General features: G+C 39.2%; 1 protein-coding gene and 1 long non-coding RNA gene across 5 annotated transcripts in view; both read left to right on the top strand.

The window, feature by feature from the left end:
- LOC133804650 (uncharacterized) overlaps positions 1 to 12,423 on the top strand; it is a 43,280-nt gene extending 30,857 nt beyond the window's left edge. For 2 of the 4 annotated variants that reach the window (XM_062242791.1, XM_062242795.1), the window contains one exon: positions 12,147 to 12,423. In XM_062242791.1, the coding sequence (XP_062098775.1) occupies positions 12,147 to 12,224 (78 nt within the window). In that variant the 3' untranslated portion in view covers positions 12,225 to 12,423. Of the gene's footprint in view, positions 1 to 11,886; positions 11,966 to 12,146 lie in introns of all 4 variants that reach the window. The other 2 variants (XM_062242794.1, XM_062242793.1) reach the window with 2 other exon arrangements.
- Positions 12,424 to 17,690: 5,267 nt separating this feature from the next.
- Positions 17,691 to 20,645, top strand: LOC133804441 (uncharacterized). Its single transcript, XR_009878477.1, has 3 exons — positions 17,691 to 20,011; positions 20,132 to 20,281; positions 20,423 to 20,645. It is a non-coding gene; the product is annotated as an uncharacterized LOC133804441 (long non-coding RNA).
- Positions 20,646 to 27,657: the final 7,012 nt, after the last annotated feature.

Genomic DNA, 27,657 nt, shown 5'->3' with positions numbered 1-27,657 from the left:
CTTTTTACATGGATTCCCTTCTGGTTATGGTGACAAAAAGAAATTTGATAAATCCAACTCTACTGCCAATCACGCTAGCACAAGTCAGATTCATTCTTCCCCTTCGGCCTCTACATCAAACCAAGCTTTGAACAATCACTTCCAACAACTCATTTTCTTACTTAGTCAACAACTTCAGAGCAATGCTCCTCGGGCTGAATCCACTCGGGTCATAGAGACTCACCAAGATGAAACTACTCCTGCACAAGCTGCATCAAACTTTTCTGGTTAGCCTTCTTTAAAATCTGATGCTTATTGGGTTGTTTACAGTGGTGCTACTCACCACATATGCCATGATTCTTCATTGTTTCACTCTTTTAGCAATTCTTCTTTTCCTCCAAATATTGTTTTGCCTAATGGAGGAACCATTGCTGTCCATAATGTTGGAATTGTTCATATTAACAAACATATTATTCTTACTAAAGTTCTTTATATTCCAAACTTCAAGCTTAATTTCTTTTCTGTCAATGATTTTCTCAAAGCCACTTCTAACATCATATTTTTCACTGCTACATCATGCATAATCCAGGCACCAACCCAGAAATTGGAGATTGGGATTGCTGAAAGACTTTACAATCTTTACATACTCAAGCAAGATGTTACCCATGTACCTTGCACAAATTTTTCTATTACTTGTACTGCTTCTAATGGTGTAAATTTTTGGCATACATGCCTAGGGCACCCATCTTTGTACATTTCGAATTCAATCAATAAAAAACTTGCTTTTTCGCTTCCAAAAACTCACAGTTATCATTGTTCAATATGTCATTTGGCAAAGCAAAAAAGATTACCTTTTCCATCAAATAACCATTTTGCTAAAAAAATCTTTGATTTAATACATTTGGATATTTGGGGACCTTTTCCCATCATAAGTATTAAAGGCTTCAAATACTTCTTAACTATTGTTGATGATAAATCAAGGTTTACTTGGAATTATTTTCTCAAAGCCAAATCTTATGTCAAAGACATCATTCCCTCTTTTTTCCAAATGGTTAACACTCAATTCTCTATCAACATCAAAGCGATAATAACTGACAACGCAAAAGAGCTAAACTTAACATCTTTTTATGCAACTAAAGGGATCATACACTATCATTCATGTGTTGATACCCCCAACAAAATTCAGTAGTTGAAAGAAAACACAACACCTTTTAAATGTTGGTAGAGCACTATTATTTCAATCTCACATACTATTAGCTTATTGGTCATATATCATTAGAACATCAACATACCTCATTAATAGAACCCCTTCGGCTCTATTAAAAGGCCAAACCTCTTTTGAAGTCCTTTATCAAAAGCATCCTCTTTATGATCATATTCGAAATTTTGGTTGCCTTGCTTATGGATCCACCCTTAATAGCTCAAGGCATAAATTCTCTCCTAGATCTCGGGTCTTTGTTTTTCTTGGGTACCCCAAAGGCATGAAAGCCTATTACTTATTAGATATAGAAACAAACCAAATATTCATCTCAAGGGACACTCAATTTCATGAAACCATATATCATTTTCAAAGTCAACTACAACATAAAGACATTGATGATCTTTTTTCACCAAATATCATACCATCAATGATACTTCCTCAATCTACTCAACTGACTTTGACAAAAACCATAAAGTCCCCAACAAAACAAACTATCACTCGCAAAGGACGCACTATAACCAAACCAGATCATCTTACTGATTTTGTGTGCCACTACTCTCATGCTTCCATATCAACCTCACATCCTATATCTAACTACTTAAATTACAGCAAGCTCACACCTTTTTTTGAGCTGCTGCCTTGAATACTAATACTATCCTTGAGTTATAATCTTACAAACAAACATCACTATATCCTGAATGGCAACAAGCCATGAAAGAAGAATTATATGCTCTTGAGCATAATAATACATGGACTATTACTGTAATGCCCTACTGCCTTAGAACCGTTACTAAGTGAGTTTAAAACGTGTAATTAACTCGTTAATCGAGGTTTTAGGACAAAAGTATAATTAAACCATAATCAGAGTCATAAACTTTGAAAATAAACCATTTACTGAAAATTATAAAGCATTTAACATTTGGGATCCCAAAAATATTGTTTAGAAATATTTACAACTAAAAAATATAACTAAAGTCGGCTAAACGACAAAATCTAGGTTTAGTACAACCATCTCCCAAAATACTCCTGGCCGTGGCAGCCAGGTAGGTCAAACATGTACGCGCCGCTTCACGCTCTCCGTACTCATGGTTGGTCGACTTTCCCCTTGCTCTTACCTGCACCACAGAGCACCCGTGAGCCGAAGCCCAGCAATAAAACCGTCACAAGCAGATAACATATGCATATTAACACTTAGCATATAAACAAGTCATCAACAGGCTATACACATACGGTCATGCCGTCCCAGGCGCTTTACCAGGCCCTGGGTTCGCGGTCCACACCGTAAGGATATCTTAGGTATCCTTTAGGGTCTCTCCCTAGCAACTCGCACTCCGCGTGCTAAATGCTGCTCTCGGCCCCTTGCCGCACTCGGCCTTGCACGCCGTTCTCGGCCCCTCGTCGCTCTCGGCCTTCGCCGTTCCCGGCTCTTGCCGTTCATTCACATATATGCACACATAGCATAATAAAGCAAATACTTAACATGAATAAACTCAATCAAAGGGCTATGCCCTGCAACACAATCATATTGGGCCGTGCCCTGCACACAAGCTCTATGGGCACAACAGTTTTCTTACCTATGTCCCGAGCTTTCCAAGCACCGACGTCCCGAGCACAGATTCCTAATCCGAGCCTCGTTGAAACCCTAGTCACAACGCATTAACAATATTTATCCATCAAGTTCTAATCCATTAAATAATTTTGAGCCATAATTCTAATTTCCGAGACCTTGAATTCTATCAATCCGGGTGATAAAATCCATCCCGAGCCTTAACCTTTGAATTCCCAAGCCTAAACACACTTTAAAGCCCAAAATTGCACTAAGAGCCTAAACATGCCGCGGTCCGCCCCCAAACCTGAGAGCCACTCCAAAACAGGGCAGGCGCGTCGCGGCCCTAGCTAGGGCATGTCGTGGCCCGCCCCTCTTCCAGGCCACCATTCTGCTTCAGAGGGTCGCGGCTCAGCAAGAACAATGCCGCGGCCCGACCCTTCAAACCTAGAAAAATCCTTCATTTTTGCCACGAAAACCAATCCAATTAATCCCAAAATCAACCCAACAACTCAAGCTAATCATCACAGAGGTTATACCATGGATTCAGCAATAAAACCTAACAAGAATTCAAACTCAAAACCTCATCAAACTCAAATACAAAGCTCTCAGATCCTGGTACATCTTCGTCGTACCTGGATGTAAGGAATAGGGAGTGGTATGCAGTTCATCTAAGATCTTCCGCCGGATATCAGAATCTATCGGAACACAGATTCGACCCTTGTACTGTAGTAACCTTGTCTCTGAGATAGAGAAGTCCTTAACCACTCCGACTAAGACGTTCTCCCTGTAACCCCTCAACTGGGAATCCTTCCCCTGCGCTTCCTTGATCCTCTCAAGGAGTGTAGACTGAAGAGTGATGTTGGCTAACCGGCCAACCACCAACTCTATACCCGCTCTAGTCATCTCCTCAGCTAGCTTATCAGATATCTGTCTTGAACTGAACAACTGTCCTGGGCCTTTCCGACTCAATGCATCAGCCACTGCATTAACCTTCCCAGGATGGTATAGGATGTCACAATCATAATCCTTGACCAACTCCAGCCACCGTCTCTGGCGCATATTCAGATTCTTCTGAGTAAAGAAGTACTTCAAACTCTTATGGTCGGTGTATATCTTGCACTTCTCACCATACAGATAATGTCTCCAAATCTTAAGTGCGAACACCACCGCTGCCAATTTCAGATCATGCGTGGTATATCTCTGTTCATACTCCTTTAACTGTCTCGATGCATAGGTTATCACCTTCCCAGCTTGCATCAACACACATCCTAAACCCTGTCTGGAAGCATCACAATAAACCACACTTTTCATTATCTGTCGGTAGACTCAACACTGGCACGGTGATCAGTCGTCGCTTTAACTCTTTGAAACTGTTCTCACATCTGTCTGTCCAAACGTACTTTGTCTTCTTCTTTGTCAATTCTGTCAACGGCGTAGCTATCCTGGAGAATCCCTCAACAAAACACCAATAATATCCTGCCAATCTCAGAAAACTCCTCATTTTAGGAACATTGCTCGGTTTAGGCCAATCTCTCACTGCCTCAATCTTACTTGGGTTAACCAGAATCCCCTCCTTACTGACGATATGACCTAGAAATGTAACCTGCGGTAACCAGAAATCGCACTTGCTGAACTTAGCATACAACCTATGTTCCCTCAACCGTTGCAATACCAACCGCAGATGCTGCTCATGCTCTGTCTCTGACTGAGAGTACTCCAGAATGTCGTCAATGAACACAATCACAAACTTGTCGAAGTAGTCCTTGAAAACCCTATTCATCATATCCATAAAAGTTGCTGGGGCATTGGTTAATCCAAAGGACATAACCAGAAATTCATAGTATCCATACTTCGTTCGGAAAGCGGTCTTTGGTATGTCCTCCTCTATAATCCTTAACGGGTGGTAACCTGATCGGAGATCAATCTTGGAAAACACTGTTCTTCTCTGTAACTGATCAAATAAATCGTCGATCTTAGGCGGTGGATACTTGTTCTTAATGGTTAATTTGTTCAGCTTTCTGTAGTCAATACACATCCTAAGAGATCCATCATTCTTCTTGACAAACAACATTGGAGCACCCCATGGCGAGAAACTCGGTCTGATGAACCCCAAATCAAGTAACTCCTGCAACTGAATCTTCAACTCTTTTAACTTTGCTGGAGCCATTCTGTAAGGTGTCCTAGATACTGGCTCTGCCCCTGACACCAACTCTGTAACAAAATCTTTCTCGCGCTGCGGCGGCAGCCCTGGCAGTTATGTTGGAAATAAATCTGGAAATTCACATACCAATCTGGTCTCCCCTGAACCAACCGACACAACCCTAGAGGTATCCACAACATTTGCTAGGAATCCTATGCAACCTCCATGCATCAGGTCTCTAGCCTTCAGTGCTGAAATCATAGGTACTCGCGGTCCACTAATTGTCCCTACAAATACAAATGGTACCTCCCCTTCTGGTTCAAAAGTCACCATCCTACGCTTGCAGTCAATCTTTGCCCCATACTTCGATAGTCAATCCATCCCTATGATCATATCGAAGTCATCCATCGCAAGCTCAAACAGATCAGCAAACAACTCCCTACCATCTACCTCTACTGGTAAAGTTCTAATTCATCTCCTAGAGACTACCAGTTCCCTAGTTGGCAGCAAAGTTTGAAAACTCCTAGCATACAGAACACTAGGTCTACACAGTTGATCTATCACTCTAGCAGACACAAACGAATGAGTAGCTCCCGAATCAAACAATGCAGTATAAGAAGAACTACCACTAGAAATCTGACCTGTCACAACCAAGGGGCTAGCCTCCGCCTCAGTCTGAGTCAAGGTAAACACCCTGGCAGGAGCGAGACTGTCGCTCTGCTTCGGCTCATCTTTCTTGGCTTGTGGGAAGTCCTTCAGATGATTGGCACTCCCACAGACAAAGCAGGCTCTAATCCTGCACTCACCCTAGTGTCGTCGTTTGCACCGAGAACAAACTGGAAAACTCCTCCAGTTGTCACCTCCGCCTTGAGGGCCACCAAAAGCACCCCGTGCCCTCCTATCCGAGCTAGGAGGAACAAAAGAATCTGGGGCCTTCCTCTTCTGACACTGGAGCCACTACCCCGACTGGATTCAATAAAAGGAGGCACCGTCCTCCTGGCATCATGCCTAACAGCGCTCTCTCTCCAAATTTGGTCCTCGACCCCCTCAGCTGTAAGGGTCTTGTCTACAACTTGAGCATAGGTAGTAGTCTCTGGATCCAAAGTGATCTTAACATCACGGATGATCATAACGTTCAATCCCCGTACAAATTTATCTCTTCTTGCCGCATCTGTCGGCACTAAATCTGGCGCAAACTTCGCCAATCGGTCAAATTTCAGAGCATACTCTGTCACGGTCAACCGGTTCTGAGTCAAGTTGATAAACTCGTCAACCTTCGCAGCTTGGACTGCAATGCTGTAGTATTTCTCGTTAAAGATGTTTCTGAACTCTTCCCAAGTCATCACTGTCACATTCCTCCTCTGAACTACTACATCCCACCAGATACGGGCATCCTTTCTGAACATGTAGCTAGCACAAGCTACCCACTCTGCTCGAGAATAGAGGAAATCATATTCATCAACTGCTCTACCCGTAGTGGGTCTGGTCCACCCTCAAAGGTGGAAGGATGCTGCTTCCTGAACCTCTCATATAAAGGTTCCCACCTGTTCTCCACAACAGGTTGAACCGGCACTGGCGCCACAACCTGCTGAATTGGCAACCCAGTGACCTGTGGAGTGGCTTGCTGCCTCAACTGTCGAAGCTCTTCCTCTGTTCGTTGCAATCTTGCTTCCATTTCGGCAAACATCTGTTGCCAATTCTGTGGGGCAGGTGGAGGGTTCTGACCTTGATTATCATCCTCGGCCTCTCGATGATTGTCGAGGCATCTCAACAAATATGCCTGCAATTAATGACGCCGCTCATCAGGCATGATAACAACATCCAAAATCACCTCCCAATCACATCAGTCAACCATAGACAACAATCCACATAACACACAGATAGCATATAACACACAACAGGCCATGCCCTGACATCATGCATATGATTCATTCATCATGCTCTATATGGAATAAGCAGGCAAACAGGGCATTTAAGCACATAATCAGACATACAATTTAATTATTACCAACCAACCTTGAGTCGAGCTTGTCACTGACAGCAAGCGTACATGTTCGGTCATTCTCCAGAAACCATAAACCTTGGCTCGCTCTGATACCGAACATGTACGCGGTCCACATCGTAAGGATATCCCATGTATCTTTTAGGGTCTCGCCCTGGCAACTTGCACTCCGCGTGCTAAATGCTGCTCCCGGCCCCTTGCCACACTCGGCCTTGCACTCTATGTGCTTAACGCCGTTCTCGGCCCCTCGCCGCTCCCGGCCTTGCCGCTCTCGGCCTTCGCCGTTCCCGGCCCTCGCCGTTCCTGGCTCTTGCCGTTTATTCACATATACGCACACATAGCATAATAAAGCAAATACTTAACACGAATAAACTCAATCAAAGGGCTACGCCCTGCAACACAATCATATCGGGTCGTGCCCTGCACACAAGCTCTACGGGTACAGCAATTTTCTTACCTGTGTCCCGAGCACAGATCCCTAATCCGAGCCTCGTCGAAACCCTAGTCACAACGCATTAATAATATTTATCCATCAAGTTCTAATCCATTAAATAACTTTGAGCCATAATTCTAATCTCCGAGACTTTGAATTCTATCAATCCGGGTGATAAAATCCATCCCGAGCCTTAACCTTTGAATTCCCAAGCCTAAACACACTTTAAAGCCTAAAATTGCACTAAGAGCCTAAACATGCCGCGGTCCGCCCCCAAACCTGAGAGCCACTCTAAAACAGGGCAGGCGTGTCGCGGCCCTAGCTAGGGCATGTCGTGGCCCGCCCCTCTTCCATGCCACCATTCTGCTTCAGAGGGTCGTGGCTCAGCAAGAACAATGCCGCGGCCCAACCCTTCGAACCCAGAAAAATCCTTCATTTTTGCCACGAAAACCAATCCAATTAATCCCAAAATCAACCCAACAACTCAAGCTAATCATCACAGATGTTATACCATGGATTCAGCAATAAAACCTAACAAGAATTCAAACTCAAAACCTCATCAAACTCAAAGATGATTCTTCACACAACACACATGCAAACTTTAAGAAAAACCAGTAGCTACTCAATAAAATTCACTAAGATTAAAGCTTACCTTAAGCTGAATTAAATCCCTGAACTAGTTTCCTAAGCTCCAAGCCTCTAGCTCCCAAAATCCCAGCTGAAATTCCTTAGTCTTTAATTAGATTCACCAAGGTTTCCCAAAGCTTCCAAAGGAGAGAAGACAACTTCAAGAGAGAGAGAAGGAAAGAGTCGGTTTAGAGAATTCTGAGTGATTCCTATATTTTGTTTTATTTAACTTAGTCTCTAAGGTTACCTCAAGGCTTGGGGTGCCAAAAACGTCCCCGAGGGCAAAATGGTAAATTTTCCCAATTTTTCCTCCTAGACATTCTAATCTTAAATATATCTCCAAATATTTATTTCCATAACCCGATAACCCCATAAAAACATCTAATACCCGAAATACCTCTCGATTCGTCCCGAGTCAGATATTCAACCTCGTTGTGACTTTCTGGTTAACAGCTCCCAGGGACTGTCTCGGATCATGCTACGTAGATATATCACAATTATAACAATTATCAAATTTATGCCCTCATCGGGCCAAAATTACAAGCATGCCCCTAATATCCAAATGGGGCCCACATGCATATTTAATTCAACTAAATATGCATCTCTAATCACATAATCTTGAAAATTCACATATAATAACAATAAATCACTTATTGCCCTCCAGGCATGCTAATCAATACACTAAGTCTTATTAGCAAATTTGGGTCGCTACAATTACTTCCCTACCTCCTGGACAAAAGGCTATTGGTGGCAAATGAGGTTATAAAATCAAATACAAACCCAATGGTACTATAAATCGATATAAGGCACGCCTTGTTGCTAAAGGATATACCCAACAATAAATGATCGATTATTTAGAAACTTATGCTCCAATCGCTAAGTTCAATACCCTCAAAATCTTACTTGCCATTGCTGCTTTAAAAAAATGGCATCTCCATCAAATGGATACAATGCCTTTCTTCATGGTGATTTGGAAGAAAATGTTTACATGGCCCTCCCAAAAGGCTATAACTCCTCATCTTCCTTTCCCAAAAATTCAGTTTGCAAACTTCAAAAAGCCTATATGGCTTAAAACAAGCTTCACGACAATGGTATGTCAAACTAAGTTCCACTTTACTTGCTCATGGTTTCTTATAATCACCCTCCGTTCATTCTTTTTTCACCAAAAATAAAATTGACAATTTTCTAGCAATATTAGTCTATGTTGATGACATCCTAGTTGCTAGTAATGATTCCACTACCATTTCTCAATTCACAACAGCCCTTGATAGTAAATTCAAACTCAAGGACTTTGGACCACTTCGTTTCTTCCTCGGTCTTGAGATTGCTCGCACTCCAAAGGGCATTTCAGTATCTCAACGTCCATTCACTCTTTAGCTACTCTCGGATATTGGATTCCTAGGAGCCAAACCTACTTCTACTCCTATAGAACCTAATCTAAAATTAAGCACTGCTAGTGGTGATCTCTTAGAAAATCCCATTTCATATCGCAGCTTGATTGGGAAGCTCATTTACCTCACTATCACTTGGCCTGACATATCTTTTGCTGTCAATAGGCTAAGTCAATTTCTCAATTCCCCTAGAATTCCTCATCAACAAGCTGCCAACCAAATCTTACAATACTTAAAAACTACCCCAGGCCAAGGCCTTTTCTTTTCTGCTAATTCTTCTTCTCAGGTGCCTGCCTATGCCGAGACCAACCTCCGTGCACAAAACATTCAAGTCAAACTATTCGCTGATGCGGGTGCTTGTCTTGACACTCGTCATTCCATATATGGTTTTTGTGTGTTCATTGGTGATTCCCTTGTCTCTTGGAAGTCCAAAAAGCAACAAATTGTTTCTAGATCCTTTGTTGAAGCTGAATACCGAGCAATGGCCAATGCAACATGTGAAGTCAAATGGATATTAGCGTTACTTAAGGATTTTGGCCTCTGTCACCCACAACCAGCCATATTATATTGTGACAATAGCGCGGCAATCCACATCTCGGAAAATCCAGTCTTTCATGAGAGGACAAAACACGTTGATATCGACTGCCATATCGTTGGGGAAAAGATCACCAAAGGCACACTCAAATTAATACATGTCAACACCAAAGACAACTTGGCTGATGTCTTCACAAAGGCTCTCTTTCCAGCTCCTTTCAAAACAATGGTATCCAAGATGGGTGTAATTAACATATACACTCCATCTTGAGGGGGCCTATTAGAGTATCACTAAGTCAGTTAGCCCAGTTAGTTAGCATAACTGTATTAGCTTCTTGATTAGTTAGTGATAACTAATTTCTGTTTTAGCCTAAGTTGTTTTTAGTTACTGTTGTACCAACTGTCTATATATATGACAGTAGCTCCTTTTGTATAAAAAAGATGGTTCAGATCAATAAAGAGACATTCAGTTCTTTTTCTCTGTTTTCCACTGGTTCTCTCCTATTTGCTCTTGCACTAATAGTTATCCTTCTTAGATCTCACTAGGGAGTGGAGTAGTTTTTTGATTGTATAGTGGGGTTGTATAGTTGTCTGTTTTTTTCTCTTTTCTCTTTTGTGTTTTTGTTCTCTTTTGTGTTTTTTTTTTTGTTTGTTACCACGGTTTTCCTCCGCCATAAGTGAGGGCTTTCTATTTTAGTGAGAGCGACAAAGTTCTCTGACTATTTTAAAAAAAAAAAAAATAGTTGGATCATGCTAAAAGGAATTTCCAGAGTGTCAAGACTATTTCCTGCTAATAGAATGTGAGATATAAATAAAGTAATACGTTACTTTTGCAGATCGATGGCCAGGGAATAGAAATTGTAAACTCTTCTTGCACATTCTTTGTTTTGGATCTGGCCCTTTCTAACTAGTCTTCAAAATTCAATACCCAATTGCTCTGGTGCAGATCTCAATTTCTTGTTTTTTCTTGTACCATCCTCTTAAACCAACAGGTCTTGCATAAACTTTTCTTGTTATATATTGGTTTCATGCAATGTTTAAAAAGGCTAGTTTAAGCCTCGGGGTGATTGGCGTATTGAGGCGTAAGCCTCAAATCTTATATTACAAATTTATTTTTTAAACTGTAAACTTCTAAACACTAGTAATCAAAACTAATAAATCATTAAAACAAATCATAACACTAAAAACTAAGACAAAATTCTAAAAAAAAACTTCAATTAAATGTTTGAAATTTCAGCCTAAAGTGATTTCATGTGCAAGTCAAAAGAAAAAAAAAAGTGATTTCATGTGGTATTTTCTAATGCTAGGATTTTATGAATAAATCACTATTCTAAACACTGTTGTTAGGCCCAATACTTAGAAACGTCTCATTTGTTGCGCAAAACTTAATAATGTAATTATTAGTAAGCTAGTTTTGTCGGGCACAACACTTCAAACAAGCCCAAAATAAGAATAATAAGTGAAGTGCGAGCCTTTTTGTGCGCCTGAACAGAGAGGCACAAGTCTCTCTTCTATTCCCTAAGGCGTAAACCTTAAGGCTTTTTTTGAAAGCCTCACTTTGAGGCGAGCCTCAAAAAAGCCTTTTCAAAAATTGGTTTCATGGATATTCCTTGCTTTTGAGTACCCAGTTGATCATCCAACTGATGTACCAGTTTTACTTTTTTTAAAAGAGTGAAATATGGTTGGTGCTTTGCAGATGAAAAATAAATGAAGTTATTCATTGTGACTTAAAAATTCATTTGGTACATAAATATTTACATGGAATGATCATCTTTTACAGGGCATAGCTATCAAGCCCTGTTAAGAATACCTGTTGAAAGATACAGGTTCCCTTTGCAGCTTATCTCTTAATCAGATTATTTATTTTTGGTCAGACTTCTCTTGATTGCAAAGACCTTTTTATTGCTGTTTTCTGTTGGTTTGCTTTTTTCCCTTTCTACGAGTGGAAGTATATGGTTTCAGTTGGGTCTTTCATTAAAGTGCAGTCAAGATGGATTCTTATCAATTAAATAATTTTCACCAATTAATAGAGTTCTCAGGGCTGGTTGACTATCAAATCAAAGACCAACTTCAATCCTACATTTACTTTAAGATTACCTGCTGTTTTAGGTTAGCTTTCTTTTGCTTTTTTCCTTATTAGGATATCTCGGAGGAGCATTATTTTAGTTGCTTTACGTTTCCTCACCTTTTGTATTTATTAGTTATTTTTGCAGCAGAGGCTCGTAAACAAGTTTGAAAATCTATTCACTTCATTTGTCCGTATCTTAGTTTACGGTAATTCCTATTTCAGGTAACTTTACCTAGATTATCTCCTCGGCTTGGAGTGGAGTTTGTACAGAAGAAAATAGCTGCAGCGTGGGAAGAATAGATTAGAAGATGAATTTGGCTTATTGGGTAAGGAGTATATTCCAATGCATGGTCAAATTATAAGTCCTGCATTGTCTTTAAATGACCAGACAACAAGTTTCTTTTCTTTCTCCTATGCCTTAATTTATTCCTCCAAAAAGGTTTGTACCACTACTGAAAACAATACTTCAAAGTTCAAATCAAAGAATTTCAATCGACCATCATCACTGTTTTTGCTTTGACTGGAATTCTTGCTTCTCTCTTTTCGCTTGTATTCCTTTTTATCTTTTCTTTCTAATTTTCTTTTGACTATAATTGACCACTCAGTGTGTTGGAAAGTGATGCAACAAAATACATTGGGACCCTGGTGTTAATTTTCACGCATGTTTCTTTTTCGTGATTAAGCCTTTTCAATAGGAAAAGGCACTTGTTGAGCATGAGAGTAATAATAGCTCCTTCAAGTTCGAACCCAATAATACTTATTAATTTCTTTGTTTGTTAATTACAAATTTCACTGAAGAAAATAATTCTCCAAGTAGTTATTGGGTGTTTTTTTTAGATAAGCACGCAAACTTATGACGCATTTTGGATACAACACTTTTGTAGCTAGTGACCATTTACTGGAATGACAAGAAGGAAATTGAAGAACAAATTTGGTTATGTGATAATACGCTTGATATGCATACATATATTCATATAAATCTATAGATTTGTTATGGCTCCGTTGTTTGCGACACTCATGTAGTACGAGGCCAAGAATTGAGTGCAGAGATGTTCTCTATTCTAGGTAGTGAGATCAGCAAACTATGATAGTTATTACAATAATGTGTGTTTTAAGATTGAATACTGTGTTCAAAGATAGTTATTGCAAAATGTGACAACTTGCAAGATCGGTGATTCATTTTCAAGTAAATTTTTTATCATTCCCTTCACTGTTTGGACTTTTGGTAACTTCAAAATTGAAGATATTTGTTGGTTTTCACTGAACATGATTTTCTCCTAAAAAACTCCTTAATATTAAAGAGTCGTAGAACATCCGAGTTCACTTGCTTACATGAAGCTGAAGGTACATGTACTAAACTCCTCCAAATCATAGAACAATTCCACATGATTGTGACTCATTTTACATTATATGGATGTATATATGTATGATTGAGGACACAATTTGCTAGCTTGTATCTTGATATGGCTTCTCCACTCCTTACAGGTTCCAACATGATATGATTTTTATTACATCATTCAATTGAATATCATTTTGTATAAAGCAAACTTTTGCTATAATTTGTTAATTATTTTCCCCTCTTGCACACTCCCACAAGGCCATTACTGGGTCTTTCTTCGCAATCTTTTTTGTTGGTACAATCATGAACTTTGACCACGTTATTAATATTTAATTTGCATGCAAATTTCTTTCTAAAATTTTCTCACTTTTGTAAGGGCACTATATTTTTGGATCTTGCATAGCTTTATTGGTTGGGTTATCCAACAAGGCACTCAAAATCATTTTATGAAGTTTCTTTTTCTTTTTCTATGAACATTTTTTGTTAACGTTAGCATGATAATAAGTGTGTTAATAATTGCATGATCATGCTGTGCCAGATACACTACGTTTCATGGCCACTTTTCCTTTACAAAAAAGAAAGCTCTAATTTAGTACAAGTTCATATACTTGCATTGATCTCTCTTTCTCTCCATTTTGGTCATTTCGGTAAATAAGAGTACCGTGTTGTATATTTGTAAAGTGCAATATACACTTTAGGGTCCCTTTTTTACTTTTCAAAAAGATATATTTCTACTACTTTATTTCCCCTTCACTTTATATCGACTTGGTACATTACCAAATGTTGGTATTAAAATGAAGTGTTATTTTCATAGGTTAGCATATAGTAAAGATGTGCAATGAAGTGTGGACACAAAAAACTTTAAAAGAAAAGAAGTTTACGTGAAAACAATAGTACATATCGACAGAATTTACCAAATTTGGTTTGCTATTCATCTATATTTGGTTTATTTATTAATGAATATGCTTTAATATTGAGTATTGATTATTAGCTTTTAGAAATTGAACCAGAAATATAATGGTTGTTGGTCAAAACTTGCTCAACTTGTGTTTTAGCATCTTTTTATTAATTTACAAGTAGACCCCCATCCAGAATCTTACACAAGATTCCAGATATTACACAATTTTATATAGAACTTTGGTCTAGTGGGGACAAAAAAATAGTAAAGATATATATATATATATATATTTTTAAAAAAAAAAAGATATTTTGTGGGGGTCCAAAGTGAAAATAACACTAATTAATTTACATTAAAAATAATCAATACAAAAATTAGAGTGGAGTCACTACCTCTCTCTCACTTGAATAATTTTCAATCAATTAATGGTTCCAATAAAATAATACGTTCGAGTTTTGATCAGTCACTAATATAAATATATATATTTATATAAATGAGTTATTTGTTACAGAAACCATTTAATAGTGTTTAATTTTAACTTCTTTAGAATGATCTACAATTGGCTGTTATCAATGAAATGAAAGCCTCGAGTATAACTTTGTTTTAAATTCATTTTCTACGATATAGTAACTTTAGATTCCATGAAGCTGAGTCTATATGTTCGCTTGAATCAAATCCAATCGTATCAAAGATGCGATTTTCTTTTTGTTTTTGCAAAGTAATAGGCTGAGACATCATTTTATAGTATGCATGCATATTACAATATAAAAGTCTTAAAAAGGTGGTGCCTTTACATTGATGGTGATGCTAATAAAGAAAAATTAATGAAAAAACTAATCAAAATGGTCATTGTTACCAAAAGTTTAAGGTGTTTATATTATTGGTTTTCATATTCCAAAACTTTAATAAAAAGCTGGAGAATGAAACAAACAAGAGTCGTATCAAATAATAACATCATTTGTTATTAGAATTTCAAAGCCGGGAAAAAAGAAAGGCTATGGGTGGATGGAGCAGGTGAGGTGAAGTTTTCAAATAAAGGCAATTCGTCTTTGTAATGCATAATCAAGGACAGCCCAATAATACATATAACGTTTATCACAATAAAGGGCACAACTTTTTCGTGTTATTTACTTGTGATTATGCCCCAAACATTATCTGGAAGTTCCATTTATTTATTTTCTCAAAACGAAAAAATAAAATAAAATGTATACGTGGCCTCAAATCAAATAAAATCAGTGTAAGAAAAAGAGTCTATTGCGGCGATATTTTTTTGCGACCACACAATAGCCAATAGATACCCAAATGCAACACGAAAACTTCTAAAAAAACGCATTTTATTTTTTACTTTATAAATTTAAAAAAAAATTGTCGTCACAATAGACTATAAACAAATGGCGGGTATCCTAAAAAATATCTAACTCCGTTTATGATGTTATATTAGTCGTTGTAATATTGTTTCTAAAAATTTGGATGGATAAACTCTCGCACCCAAATTTTTACTCGAGAAAAAATATATATACTTATTATAGTAGTGACAATAAGTGAGTCGTTCTAAAATAATTAATGTAGATAATTGCTATTGTCAGGACATAATACTTTATTGTGATGACATGAGCAAAACGAGTTTTCACTCCTCTTTCTAGCAACAACTTTTTTTATTTTCTTCTTCTCTTTCTTTCTCTCATCCAACTCCACCTCTTTATTTTTTTTCTTCAATCAAACGTCACCGCCATCGTTGTCAGAATCTTTCCCTACTACTCCTACTCGAGTCCTCTACTAGTGGATACTTGGAAGAAATATAGAGCTTTGGTTGATCTAAAGAAAGTTGAATAAGCAAATAAAAGTATCAAGAACTCAAATAATCGAAATATCCAAACCTCCATGGATCTCAATCATATACAACTTCCGGACATCAAAGAGTAAGATAATAATGATAATAATTTAGGGTGATTAGTTATTATTGAATAGTTTTAGTAATAACTATGTTAAAAAAATTTACTAGCTAATCTTGATATTAAGGAGTTGCCAGGCGTAATTGGAACTTGACATGACTTTCACTATAAGCGTAAGATCATATTTGTCAACAAGGCTGCGGAACTATGTAATTGCCATTTTAAATTTCTTATTAGTTTTAATTTTTCTACTAAATTTTAAACTTATTAACTCATCATAATTACTATTTTGAAAAAATGCAACTTAAGATGAATGGAATTTTTTTTTACTCAGACATAAAATACATGGCCTTCGTTAGACAATGATGGCTCACTTGATGAGAGAGATATATAGATTATGTTATATTATTTATAATATAATGTTTAGATTAAATAATGTGATAAAGTGTGTCACATATTGTAAAATAATATACATGAGAGTTACATTTTTTGAATAGTGTGAATATCCAAAAGTGTAACATATTTGGGGTTACAAAATCAGTTACAATTTTGTAACTCTCAAATATTATCTAATAATGTGTAGATTATATGTTACACATTTTTGTATTGAATTTCACAAAGCCATAAGTGATATGGATGTTGGAGATGTGATTTTAACTCCCATAATGTGTATGAAAGTTACAAAATCAAGTGTGAATGAGTTTGGAACGTTTTAGAAAAGTTTGGAAAATTGGGTGGTTGAAATGCTCAGTGGCCGCGGCATTGTTTGTCCTAGGCCGCGGCTTGGGGAACAGAAGCTAGTGGCCGCGACCAGGCATATCCCAGTCCGCGGCCAGAGAGGCTGACAACCTTTTTTCCAACTTCGATTTTATCCAATTTTGAACGTTTCTAACAACCAAGTAACTCTCAAATCTCTATTTTATTTCCATAAAACATCCAATTAAACATTGGTAATATCCATGGAGGTTGGTGGAATTTGAAATTCAAAGGGTGTCTCAAAACTCTATAAATAGGAGCCTATTGCTCACTTCTTTGACACACTATTTTCTATCCACTAGAGCACTTGGCTAGAAAATCACCTAGAGACTTGTTTATTCTATAGAGTTATTTACATTTGAGAGAATCCCTTAGTGCTTGAGATAGGGGGAAATAAGCTCTTGAACAAAGGTTGTAAACCTTGTCCAAGTTGGTGATCCCCAATGCTCTTCACTTTGGTTGTATGAGTGAGAGTGTTTGCTTTTGTTCTTGTTCTTCTTTTCTTTTATTGCTTTGTATCTTCATCTCTTTATTTGTCTATTTACATATTTAGTTGTATTTTTATGGTATAGAGTTGTACTTCCATCTTTATCTCTTGTTCTTCATCCTTTAGTTTATTTGTATCATTTGTTACAGAGTTGTATTTTCTATTACTCTCTTCTTCTACATCTTTCTATATTTACATGTATTTTTTTGCAATAGAGTTGTAATTTATTTAATCAATCACTTTGTCTTTTGTATTCTTTTGCTTAGAGCTGTAAGAGTCTTACTTTGTAAGAGTCTTACTTTGTAAGAGTCTTACTTTATCCATTGAGGCAATATATATATATATATATATAACATTCAAAACTTTAACCCTTGTTTGTTTCAATGGAAGATGAGACAATCAAGATCATGAACCAAGACCTAGTGAGATTGGATAGGTTTGATGGATCCAATTTCACTAGGTGGCAAGACAAGGTGATATTCCTCTTGACCACTCTCAAGATAACCTACATCCTAGAGTCCACCCTTGAACCTCTCCCGGTGCCATCCGACAAAGACACTCCCGAGGTGGTGGAGAAAAAGAAGGAAGAGAGAGGAGGACAATCTTCTTTGTAGGGGTCATATCCTCAATGCCCTATTCGATAGGCTCTATGACCTCTATATCGAGACCAAGTCGGCAAAGGAGATTTGTGATGCACTTGAGATAAAATTAAAGGCAGAAGAGGAAGGTACCAAAAAGTTTTTGATTTGTGAATACTTTGATTTCAATTTTTTTGGTGACAAAACCTATTATTCCTCAAATTCATGAGCTTCAAATAATTGTTAACAAATTGAAAGTTTTGAAGATTAAGCTTCCCGATGCCTTTCAAGTTGGTGCAATAGTGGCAAAATTACCACCAACTTGGAGGATCTATAGGAAAAGAATCCTTCATAAAAATGAGGATTATTCTTTGGAGGAAATCTAGCACCAAATTCAAATCGAGGAGGAATCGATATGTAGAGATAAACTTGTGGGTGAGTCTAATGGAGAGACATCCAAAGCAAATGCGGTGTCACAACCGAAACAACCCAAAAATAAAGGGAAAGACAAGAAGGGTAATGAGAAACATTTGGGTCCGAAAACCAACCAAAACAAGTTTAAGGGCGAGACAGGTGCTTGATTTGTGTGTGGGGGAAATGGTCACTATGCTAGAAAGTGTAGGCATAGAAAAGACTAATAAGGACCTAAGGTGAATGCAACTTAAGAGGAGAATATAGTCATTACCCTTTGTAACGTCCCAAATTTGCTAATAAGGCTTAGTGCCTTGATTAGCGTGCCGGGAGGGAAATAACTGATTTAATTATGTTAATACGTGGATTACATGATTATGTGATTATAAATGCATGTTTAGGTGAATTAAATATGCATGTGGACCCATTTTGGTTAATAGGGGCATATTTAAAATTTTGGCATGTTGAGGGCATAAATGTGAATTATATGTGTGTTGTGTTTGATACCACAAGATTGTGGTGATATATTTGTGATGCGTGATCTGAAACGGTCCTAGGGAGTGAAATAGCGAAATAGTCACAATGGGGTCGAATACCCTGCTTGGGGTGAGCCTAGGGGTATTTTGAGAATATAACTCGTGTTCGGGGTTACCAGGTAACGAGTAGTGATTTAGCGATTATTTGGGTATGTTGGGAGTAAATGGGGATTTATAGGAATGCTCAAAGAATTAGCGGGATGTGATAAATGACGGGCTTGCCCTTGGTGATATTAAAGGGGTAGGCATTTATCTAGCGGCATGTTGGTCTTTTGGTGGTTAGGCTAGACTTAGGTAACCTAGAATCAACCAGAAACCCAAGTTAATCTCTCAGCCCACTCTCTCTCTCTCTCACTCCCTTTGGTGAGGTTTTGGAACTCTAAGGGAAAAATCATTGTAATTTATGGAATCAAGGCCAAGATTGCTGAGGATTTGAGGCTAGAAGTGTTGGGGAATTAACTCAGGGTCGAAATCAACACAGAGGTAAGGTTTAGAGCAAGTTATTTTTATTTTTTTTATGAATTTCTCTGGGTTTTTAGTGTTTTGGGGTTTTTGAACTTAAGTGGTTGAATTTAAGTTGTAATGAGGTTTTATTCAGTTTGTTTGGGTTTATGTACTGCTCTGAGTATAGTGTAAGTGTTTTGGGACTCAGTTTTGGCGTTAGATCATGTTTGGATCGATTTACAGGAAGTTTAGAACTCTGAAAAATGCTGAAAATTCTGGGTTCGCGGAGTCGCGTCGCGGTGCTGTTCTTGAATGCCACGACCTGCATGAATTCATGAGGCCTTGGGGATTCACTGAATCGCCTTAGCGTCGCGGCCCTGGGCAAGGCGCGCTGGGACGCATGTCCAAAAAAAATTAAAGCTAGGCTCTCTGACTTGAAGAGGGTCGCGACCCTAATTGTTGGGGCGCCACGGCTCTAATTAGGGGTGTCGCCGCGCAAATAGAGGATTATGGCCAATCTAGGGTTTTAAGCTCAAGAACCCAAATCTTAGGGCTCGGGAAGGATCCTACTACCCGATTTAGTAGGATTCAAGGTCCCAGAGGCTAGAATAATATTCCGAAGTTCTTATTTGGCTCAGGGCTTGATAAATTGTTGTTATTGATGCATTGTGACTAGGTTTCACGTCAAGGCTCGGGTTTAGGAGATCGTGCTCGGGATTGCGCTAATCTATCAGCTAGGGACACATGTAAGAAAACTGTTGGTGCCTGTAGAGCAGGGCATGACCCGATTATCTGTGTTTACTATTTTATGTGAATGTTATGATTTGTTATACTATGTTGTGCATGATTGTGAATGAACGACGAAGGCCGAAAACAGCGAAGGCTGGGAACGGCAAGGGCCAGGGACGGCAAAGGCCGGGATTGGCATTAAGCACACTGAGTGTAGGCCTCTAGGGAGAGACCTTCCAAGGGTGCTCTATTCACCCGATCGATGAAGACTGTGAACCCAGTGCCAGGTAAATCACATGGGTCGGCATAGGCCGTTATATGTTTAATTTGTTGTATTGTTTAAGCTGTATATTATTGGATTGAATTGTGATATATTATGCATTGAGTTTTCTTGTTGGGCCTTGGCTCACGGGTGCTTTATGGTGCAGGTAAGAGCAAGGGAAAAGTCGAGCAACCATGAGTTGGAGAGCGTGGAGCGACATGTACATGTTCGGCCTACCTGGCTGCCACGACCGGGGTTATTTTGAGGAATTTACTGTAAATGGTTGGTTTTGTCGCTTAGGTCAACTATACTGTGACTTTTGAATTGTAATACATTTTTGAAACATTATTTTGGGATCCCAATGTATAACTTTTATGAATTTTGATGAATGTCCAAATCTTTTATAATTAGTGTTATCAAATGAGTCTTTCTTTCAATTTAATCACACTCTTTATCCTAAAATCTTGATTAGCGAGCTAATGGCACATTTATAAATCACATGGTAACAACTCTAAGGTAGTAGGGCATTACAACTTGGTATCAGAGCATGCTAAGGTTTATGGTTCCTGGAGATCGACCGAACATGTACATTTATCGCCAAAGACAAGCTCGACTAAGGGTTGGTCGATATTAAATGAACTATGTGTTTAACTGCTTGTTTGAGTTGCCTTTTTCTCCTGAATATTATAGATAGAGCATGATGAATGTGTTTATTTATGTATGATGTCAGGGCACGACCCCTTGATTGCTATATGCTTATGCAATATGTGCAATGTGTTGATATGTTGTTTGTGACTGATTGATGGGATTAAGAGGTGGTTTTTGGATGTTGTTATCGTGCCTGATGTGCAACGTCATTGATTACAGGCATATTGAAGCTATGCCTCAGCGATCAATTAGACTCCACGACAATGTGGCTGAAGATGACAACCAGGGTCAGGACCCTCAACCTGCCCCACCGAACTGGCAACAACTGTTTTCCAAAATGGAAGAAAGACTTTAGTGAACGAAACAGGAGCTCCGAGAACTGAGGCACCAGGCCCCTCCTTGTGGTATTGGGTTATAGATTCCACAGGTTGTGGCACCAGTACCAGCCCAGCCTGTGATGGAAAGTAGGTGGGAGCCATTGTATGAAAGATTCAGGAAGAAACACCCTCCCACCTTTGAGGGCGGTCCAGACTCACTATGGGTAGAGCAGTGGATGAATATGTCATCTTCCATCCTGGATTTTATGAGGGTGGAAGGGAACGAGAGAGTGGCCTGTGCCAGTTACATGCTGAGAGAGAACGCCCGTATCTGGTGGGAAGTTGTGTCCCAGAGGAGGGATGTGGCAGCTATGACTTGGGAGGAATTTAGAGACATCTTCAACGAGAAATACTATAGTGTTGCAGTATGAGTTGCAAAGGTGGATGAGTTTGTCAATCTGACTCAGAACCGAATGACCGGTACAGAATATGCGCTGAAGTTTGACTGGTTGGCGAATTTCGCGCTGGACTTGGTGCCTACTGATATGGCACGGAGGCAACGACATCAGGGGGAGTGCAGAGTCAAAGCATGCTTCACTTGTAGGAGTGTCAGTCATCTGAGGAAGGACTGCCCACAAGTGAGGAAAGAAGAACTGAAGAAGAGCGACAACCTTACTCCAGCCAGATTATTTACCTTGACCCAGACTGAGGCTGAGGCTAGTCCCTCGGTCGTGACAGGTCAAATTTCTAGTGTCGGTTCTTCACTTACTGTATTGATTGATTCAGGAGCTACTCATTCGTTTGAATCTGCTAGAGTGATAGATCGTTTGTGTAGACCTTGTGATATGTATGCTAGGGGATTCAGAACTTTGTTGCCAACAAGGGAACTGGTAGTCTCTAGAAGATGGGTTAGAGCATTACCAGTAGAGATAAATAGTAGGGAGTTGTCTGTGGATCTGATTGAGCTAGCGATGGATGCCTTTGATATGATTCTTGGGATGGATTAGTTATCAAAGTATGAGGCAACGATATAATGCAAGTAAAGAATGGTGACCTTTGAACCGGAAGGAGAGGTGCCCTTTGTATTTGTGGGAACAGTGAGTGAGTACCTATGATCTCTGCACTGAAGGCTAGAGACCTAATGCAAGAAGGTTGCATAGGATTCCTAGAAAACATAGTGGATACCTCTAGGGTTGTTTTAGTTGGACCGGATGAGACCAGACTGGTGTGTGAGTTTCCTGATGTATTCCCAGCAGACTTGCCAGGGTTGTCACCACACCGAGAGATCGAGTTTGTCATAGAGTTAGCGCCAGGGGCGGAGCCAGTATCTAGGACACCTTATAGAATGGCTCAAGCAGAGTTGAAGGAACTAAAGATTCATTTGCAGGAGTTACTAGATCTAGGAATCATCAGACCCAATTTTTCGCCATGGGGTGCTCCAGCGTTGTTCGTCAACAAGAAGGATGGATCCTTAAGGATGTGCATTGACTACAGAGAGCTGAATAAGTTGGCCATTAAGAATAAGTATCCACTGCCCAAGATCGATGACTTTTTTGATCAGCTACAGGGGAAGACAGTATTCTCTAAGATCGATCTTCAGTCTGGCTACCACCAGTTAAGGAGTAAAGAGAAGGACATACCAAAGACCGCATTTCGTACAAGGTATGTGCATTATGAATTCCTCGTCATATCCTTTGGTTTAACCAATGCCCCAACAACCTTCATGGACTTGATGAATAATGTCTTCAGGGATTATTTGGATAAGTTTGTGATCATATTCATCGATGATATACTGGTGTACTCCCAGTCAGAGACAGAGCACGAGTAGCATCTTCGTTTGGTTAGATTCTAAGCAGAGGCTAGAATAATATTCCGAAGTTCTTATTTGGTTTAAGGCTTTATGGATTGTTGTTATTGATGTGTTGTGACTAGATTTCATGTCAAGGCTCGGGTTTAGGGGATCGTGCTCGGGATCGCGTTAATCTATCAGCTTGAGACACAGGTAAGAAAACTGTTTGTGCCCCTAAATTAGGGCATGGCCCAATTATCTGTGCTTACTGTTTTATGTGAGTGTTATGATTTTTTATGCTATGTTGCGCATGATTGTGAACAAATGACGAAGGCCGAGAATGGCGAAGGCTGGGAATGGCAAGGGCCAGGGACGACAAAGGCCGGGATCGACGTTAAGCATGTTGAGTGCAGGCTGCTAGGGCGAGACCCTCCAAGGGTGCTGTATTCACTCGCTCGGTGAAGATCGTGAAACCAGTGCCTGGTAAAGCACCTGGGTTGGCATAGGCCGCTATATGTTTAATCTGTTGTTTGTTTAAGCTATATATTATTGGATTGAATTGTGATATATTATGCGTTGAGTTTTCTTTCTGGGCCTCGACTCACAGGTGCTCTATGGTGCAAGTAAGGGTAAGGGAAAAGTCGACCAACCATGAGTTGGAGAGCGTGAAGTGGCGTGTACATGTTCGGCCTACCTGACTGCCATGGCTAGTGTAACACCCTACTACCCAGAGACCGTTACGGTGTGCATTTTAAACAGTGCTAAACTCGCTAATCGAGTCATTTGGCCATAATCGTGTAACTAAATGTGATTAACGGTTTAGGATAATTTTTTTTTGGTTAAGATACAACGTTTCACTAAAACATTTACTGTATACATTGAGATCCCAAAATATAATTTAAATGTTAATTAAGTAAAATATTTACAGCCAGCCGTCCTAAGCGGCAAAATAGGGTTTAACCCTAGTTCCTCTTTAAACCCTCGGCCGTGGTGGTCGAGCAGCCACATATGTACACATCGTCACCTAAGCTCTCCAACTCAAGGATGGTCTAGCTTTCTTTTGCCTTTACCTGCACCACATAGCACCTGTGAGTCGAAGCTCAGCAAGAAAACTCAATATGCTCATGAACAGATAATAACATGTTACTAAATCATAATAGGCATGCCTAGCAATAATAACCCTATTCATGCATGCAAATAAGTACAAATAATGATTGGGACCCTGCCCTTTATATAGATGACTATCAAGTCATATTGAGAATAGATGGTTAATGTGTCCATCTTAGAATAAGTGACTCAGATAAGTGACAATTAAGTCACACACTTGGGCTCTGCACCCTAATCAGATGAGTGAATAAAACTTTATGATTTTGGTAATCATACTGGGGCTTGTAGCCCTAATCAGATGAGTGAGTCACACTTTGGGCTCTGCACCCTAATTAGATAGGTGACTAAAGAGTCACACTTTGGGCTCCACACCTAATCAGATAAGTGACTGATGAGTGAGTCACGAACTTGGGCTCAACACCCATAGCCATGTGACATTGCGGTCACCTGAGCCTTTTGGCCCTTGCTCTAAGTAACTAGCCTTTAGACTACACAAGCACTTTTTATTTTCATCGAACTTGAGGTCGGTCAAGCATTAATGTTCATGATGATTCATTCAATGCTTATGTTGATTAGATCTAATCATTTTGGCTTGTGTTGAACACATCAATGCCGTTCTTGACTCTTAAGCCAATACCCTACGACTCGTGCCGATTTCTGACTCATGGGTCAGTGCCATACACAAGTAAGCAATGTAACCAGGCATATATCATATGTCAAATATCCAAATGCAGGGCATTCAACATGCTTACTTAACAATCACTAGCATAATGATGATCATGCACATTTACAGAGACTCAAGCTCTGATCAATTCCATATTCAATATTTATGTCATGCCCTAATCATATGTATCTCATGCATCACATACTGGGTGCATTTTTCTTACCTTTGGTCCAAGCACATGTTACCAATAAACGAGCCGCAAGCACGATCCTATTTCCAAACCCATAGCGATAACTTAGTCACAACCATAATATAAAACCTCATCAAAATGAGTAAATAAATACTTCCAAACCAAATCCAAGCCTTCGGGACGTCGAATCCCACTCAACTAGGTAGTAGGATTGATCCCAGGCCCTAAGAGTTAAGTTCCCAAGACTAAAACCAAATATGAGCAAAATTTTCCTTAAGCGTCGCGGCTCCCCAAACCATATGCCGTGACCCGCCTCCAGACAGAAGCCAGCCTCTTCTCTGACTATGCCAAGCATCGTGGCGCACCTATCCTATGCCGCGGCCAGACCTATTCAACAACCAGCCTCCTCCTTCTTCAAGCCTGGGCCGTGGCGCCCAAGAACAAGGCCACGACCCAACCACGAACCCAGCCAAAAACCTCATTTTCTCAATTTAAAAACCTTCCAAAAACCTACCCAAACATATCCAAATCCCAAAATCAAAGTTCCCAAACATCCCCATGATCCAAAACCAACAAAACCCAAGCCTCAATCAAATAAAAAACTCATCAAAACACAAAATCCAATCCAAGCTCAAAAACTTTAAAAACTTAGAACTTAAAATTTGAATTACCTCCGATTGAGTTGTTTCCCAGCTAAATCCTCTGCCTAAAAGCTTCTAATCTTCCCTAGAATCGACATGCCTCAATCCTTGCTTGAATCCGAGTCCTAAAACTCAAGTTTCCTTCGAAAATGTGATCGGGTGTCGAAAATGGAACTTTGAGGGAGAGAGAACATTCTGAACGTTCTTTTTATTTCTTAATTGGTTACCTCAAGCTTAAGTATCCTCAAGCAAATCCTAATGCCTGGGGTCCCGAAAACGCCCCCAGGGTAAAATAGTCAAAACTCCCAGAATTCCCCCCGATCTCACTAACTCCCAATTTATCATCAAATATTTATTCCCATTATCCAATATCCCGATAATGTGCTAAATACCTCTTGACTTACTCTGAGTCAAGTATAAATCCCATTGTGACTTTCCCACTAGCTTGTTTCCTAGGATCGTCTCGTGTTGAGTAACCCTAGCATAACCAAATAATAATGAAGCACCACACATATACCACATATATGCCAAATATACCCAAAATGGCCAAAATATGAAAATTGCCCAATTAAACAGAAATGGGCCCACACACATATTTAATACACCTAAACATGCATATCTAGTCATATTATGATATAACTCACATATTCACATAATGATACACATAAATATCACATAATCACATAATTCTAAGATTTACCATCCTACCCCTTACTCAAGGCCCTAAGCCTTATTAGGAAATTTGAGACGTTATAATTGTCCCCTCCTTACAGAAATTTCGTCCTCGAAATTTATATGAACAGCCCGGAATATAAATTCTGCATATCTGCTTCAAGTTCCTAGGTCACTACTTCGACCTCACTGTTTCTGTATAATACCTTATTCAAAGATACAACTTTGTTCCTCAGAACCTTATTCTTTCTATCAAAATCTGAAATGGCTATTCCTCTCAGGATAACTTAGCCTCAATCTCCAGGTTCTCATAACTCAACACATGAGTCTCTTCTAACCCATGTCCTCAACATGGAAATATAAAATACAATGTATACTGCTGACAATGCCAATGATAAGGCCAATCCAAAGGCAACCTGATTGATCCTTTACAGGATTTCACACGGTTTTTACTAATCTAAAGCTCAACTTGCCCTTATTTCCTCATCCCTTTCCATGGTGATATTCAAAGGAAGATACAATCTTCCACTTGGAACTCCATGTTCCTGCATTCCAGATTATCATAACTTTTCCATTTACTTTGATAAGCGAGCATCCAAGCTCTAATCTTTTAATAATCTCAATGATCACCTGAACTACCTTAGGATCCAAATACAACATCTCACCCATCTCATTCCAATGAATGGTGATAAACATTCCTTACCATACATCGTCTCATAAGGTGCCTCTCCAATAACTGGATAACTTTCTCTCTGATTTACCATCAGTCTGAGGATAATCAACTGTACTAAACTCCATCTATATACTCATTGCCTTCTGCAATCTTCCTCAAGAATTAGAAGTAAAAACAGAGTCCTCATCTGATAAGATAGACCCCAAATTGCATGAAGGCGTACTACCTCTCTCATATAGTGGTCTATATACTAATCAGCTGTATTACTCGTCCTTACTGATAGAAGTGGGCTCACTTTAAATACTGGTCCATAATGACCCAAACCAAATCACGCCGGCCCACTATCCTGGGCAGCTCCACTGCGAAACCTATCACGATGTTTCCTTATTTCCACTATGGAATGCACAAAGGCTATAATGACCTTACTAGTTTCTATTACTCTGATTTGACCTACTAACAGGTTAAGAACTTCGTCATATATTCCATTACGTCCCTCTCCATCCCAAGCCATCATTATAAAGCTTTCAGACTCTGTTACCTTCACATGATGCCTGGATGAAGAGAAAAAGAGGTAGTATGAGATTCATCTAGAATCTCCTGTTTAATCCCAGTGTCCATCAAATCCCAAGTCCGATCCCTTTTTACCTCAATAACTCATACATGAATATGCATAATCCTTAGCTAATCCAGCTAAGACATT

The sequence above is a fragment of the Humulus lupulus genome, chromosome X (assembly GCF_963169125.1).
Source record: "Humulus lupulus chromosome X, drHumLupu1.1, whole genome shotgun sequence".
NCBI lineage: Eukaryota > Viridiplantae > Streptophyta > Magnoliopsida > Rosales > Cannabaceae > Humulus > Humulus lupulus.
The sequence above is the reverse complement of the archived record's forward strand: the minus strand, read 5'-3'. Positions and strand labels throughout refer to the sequence as shown.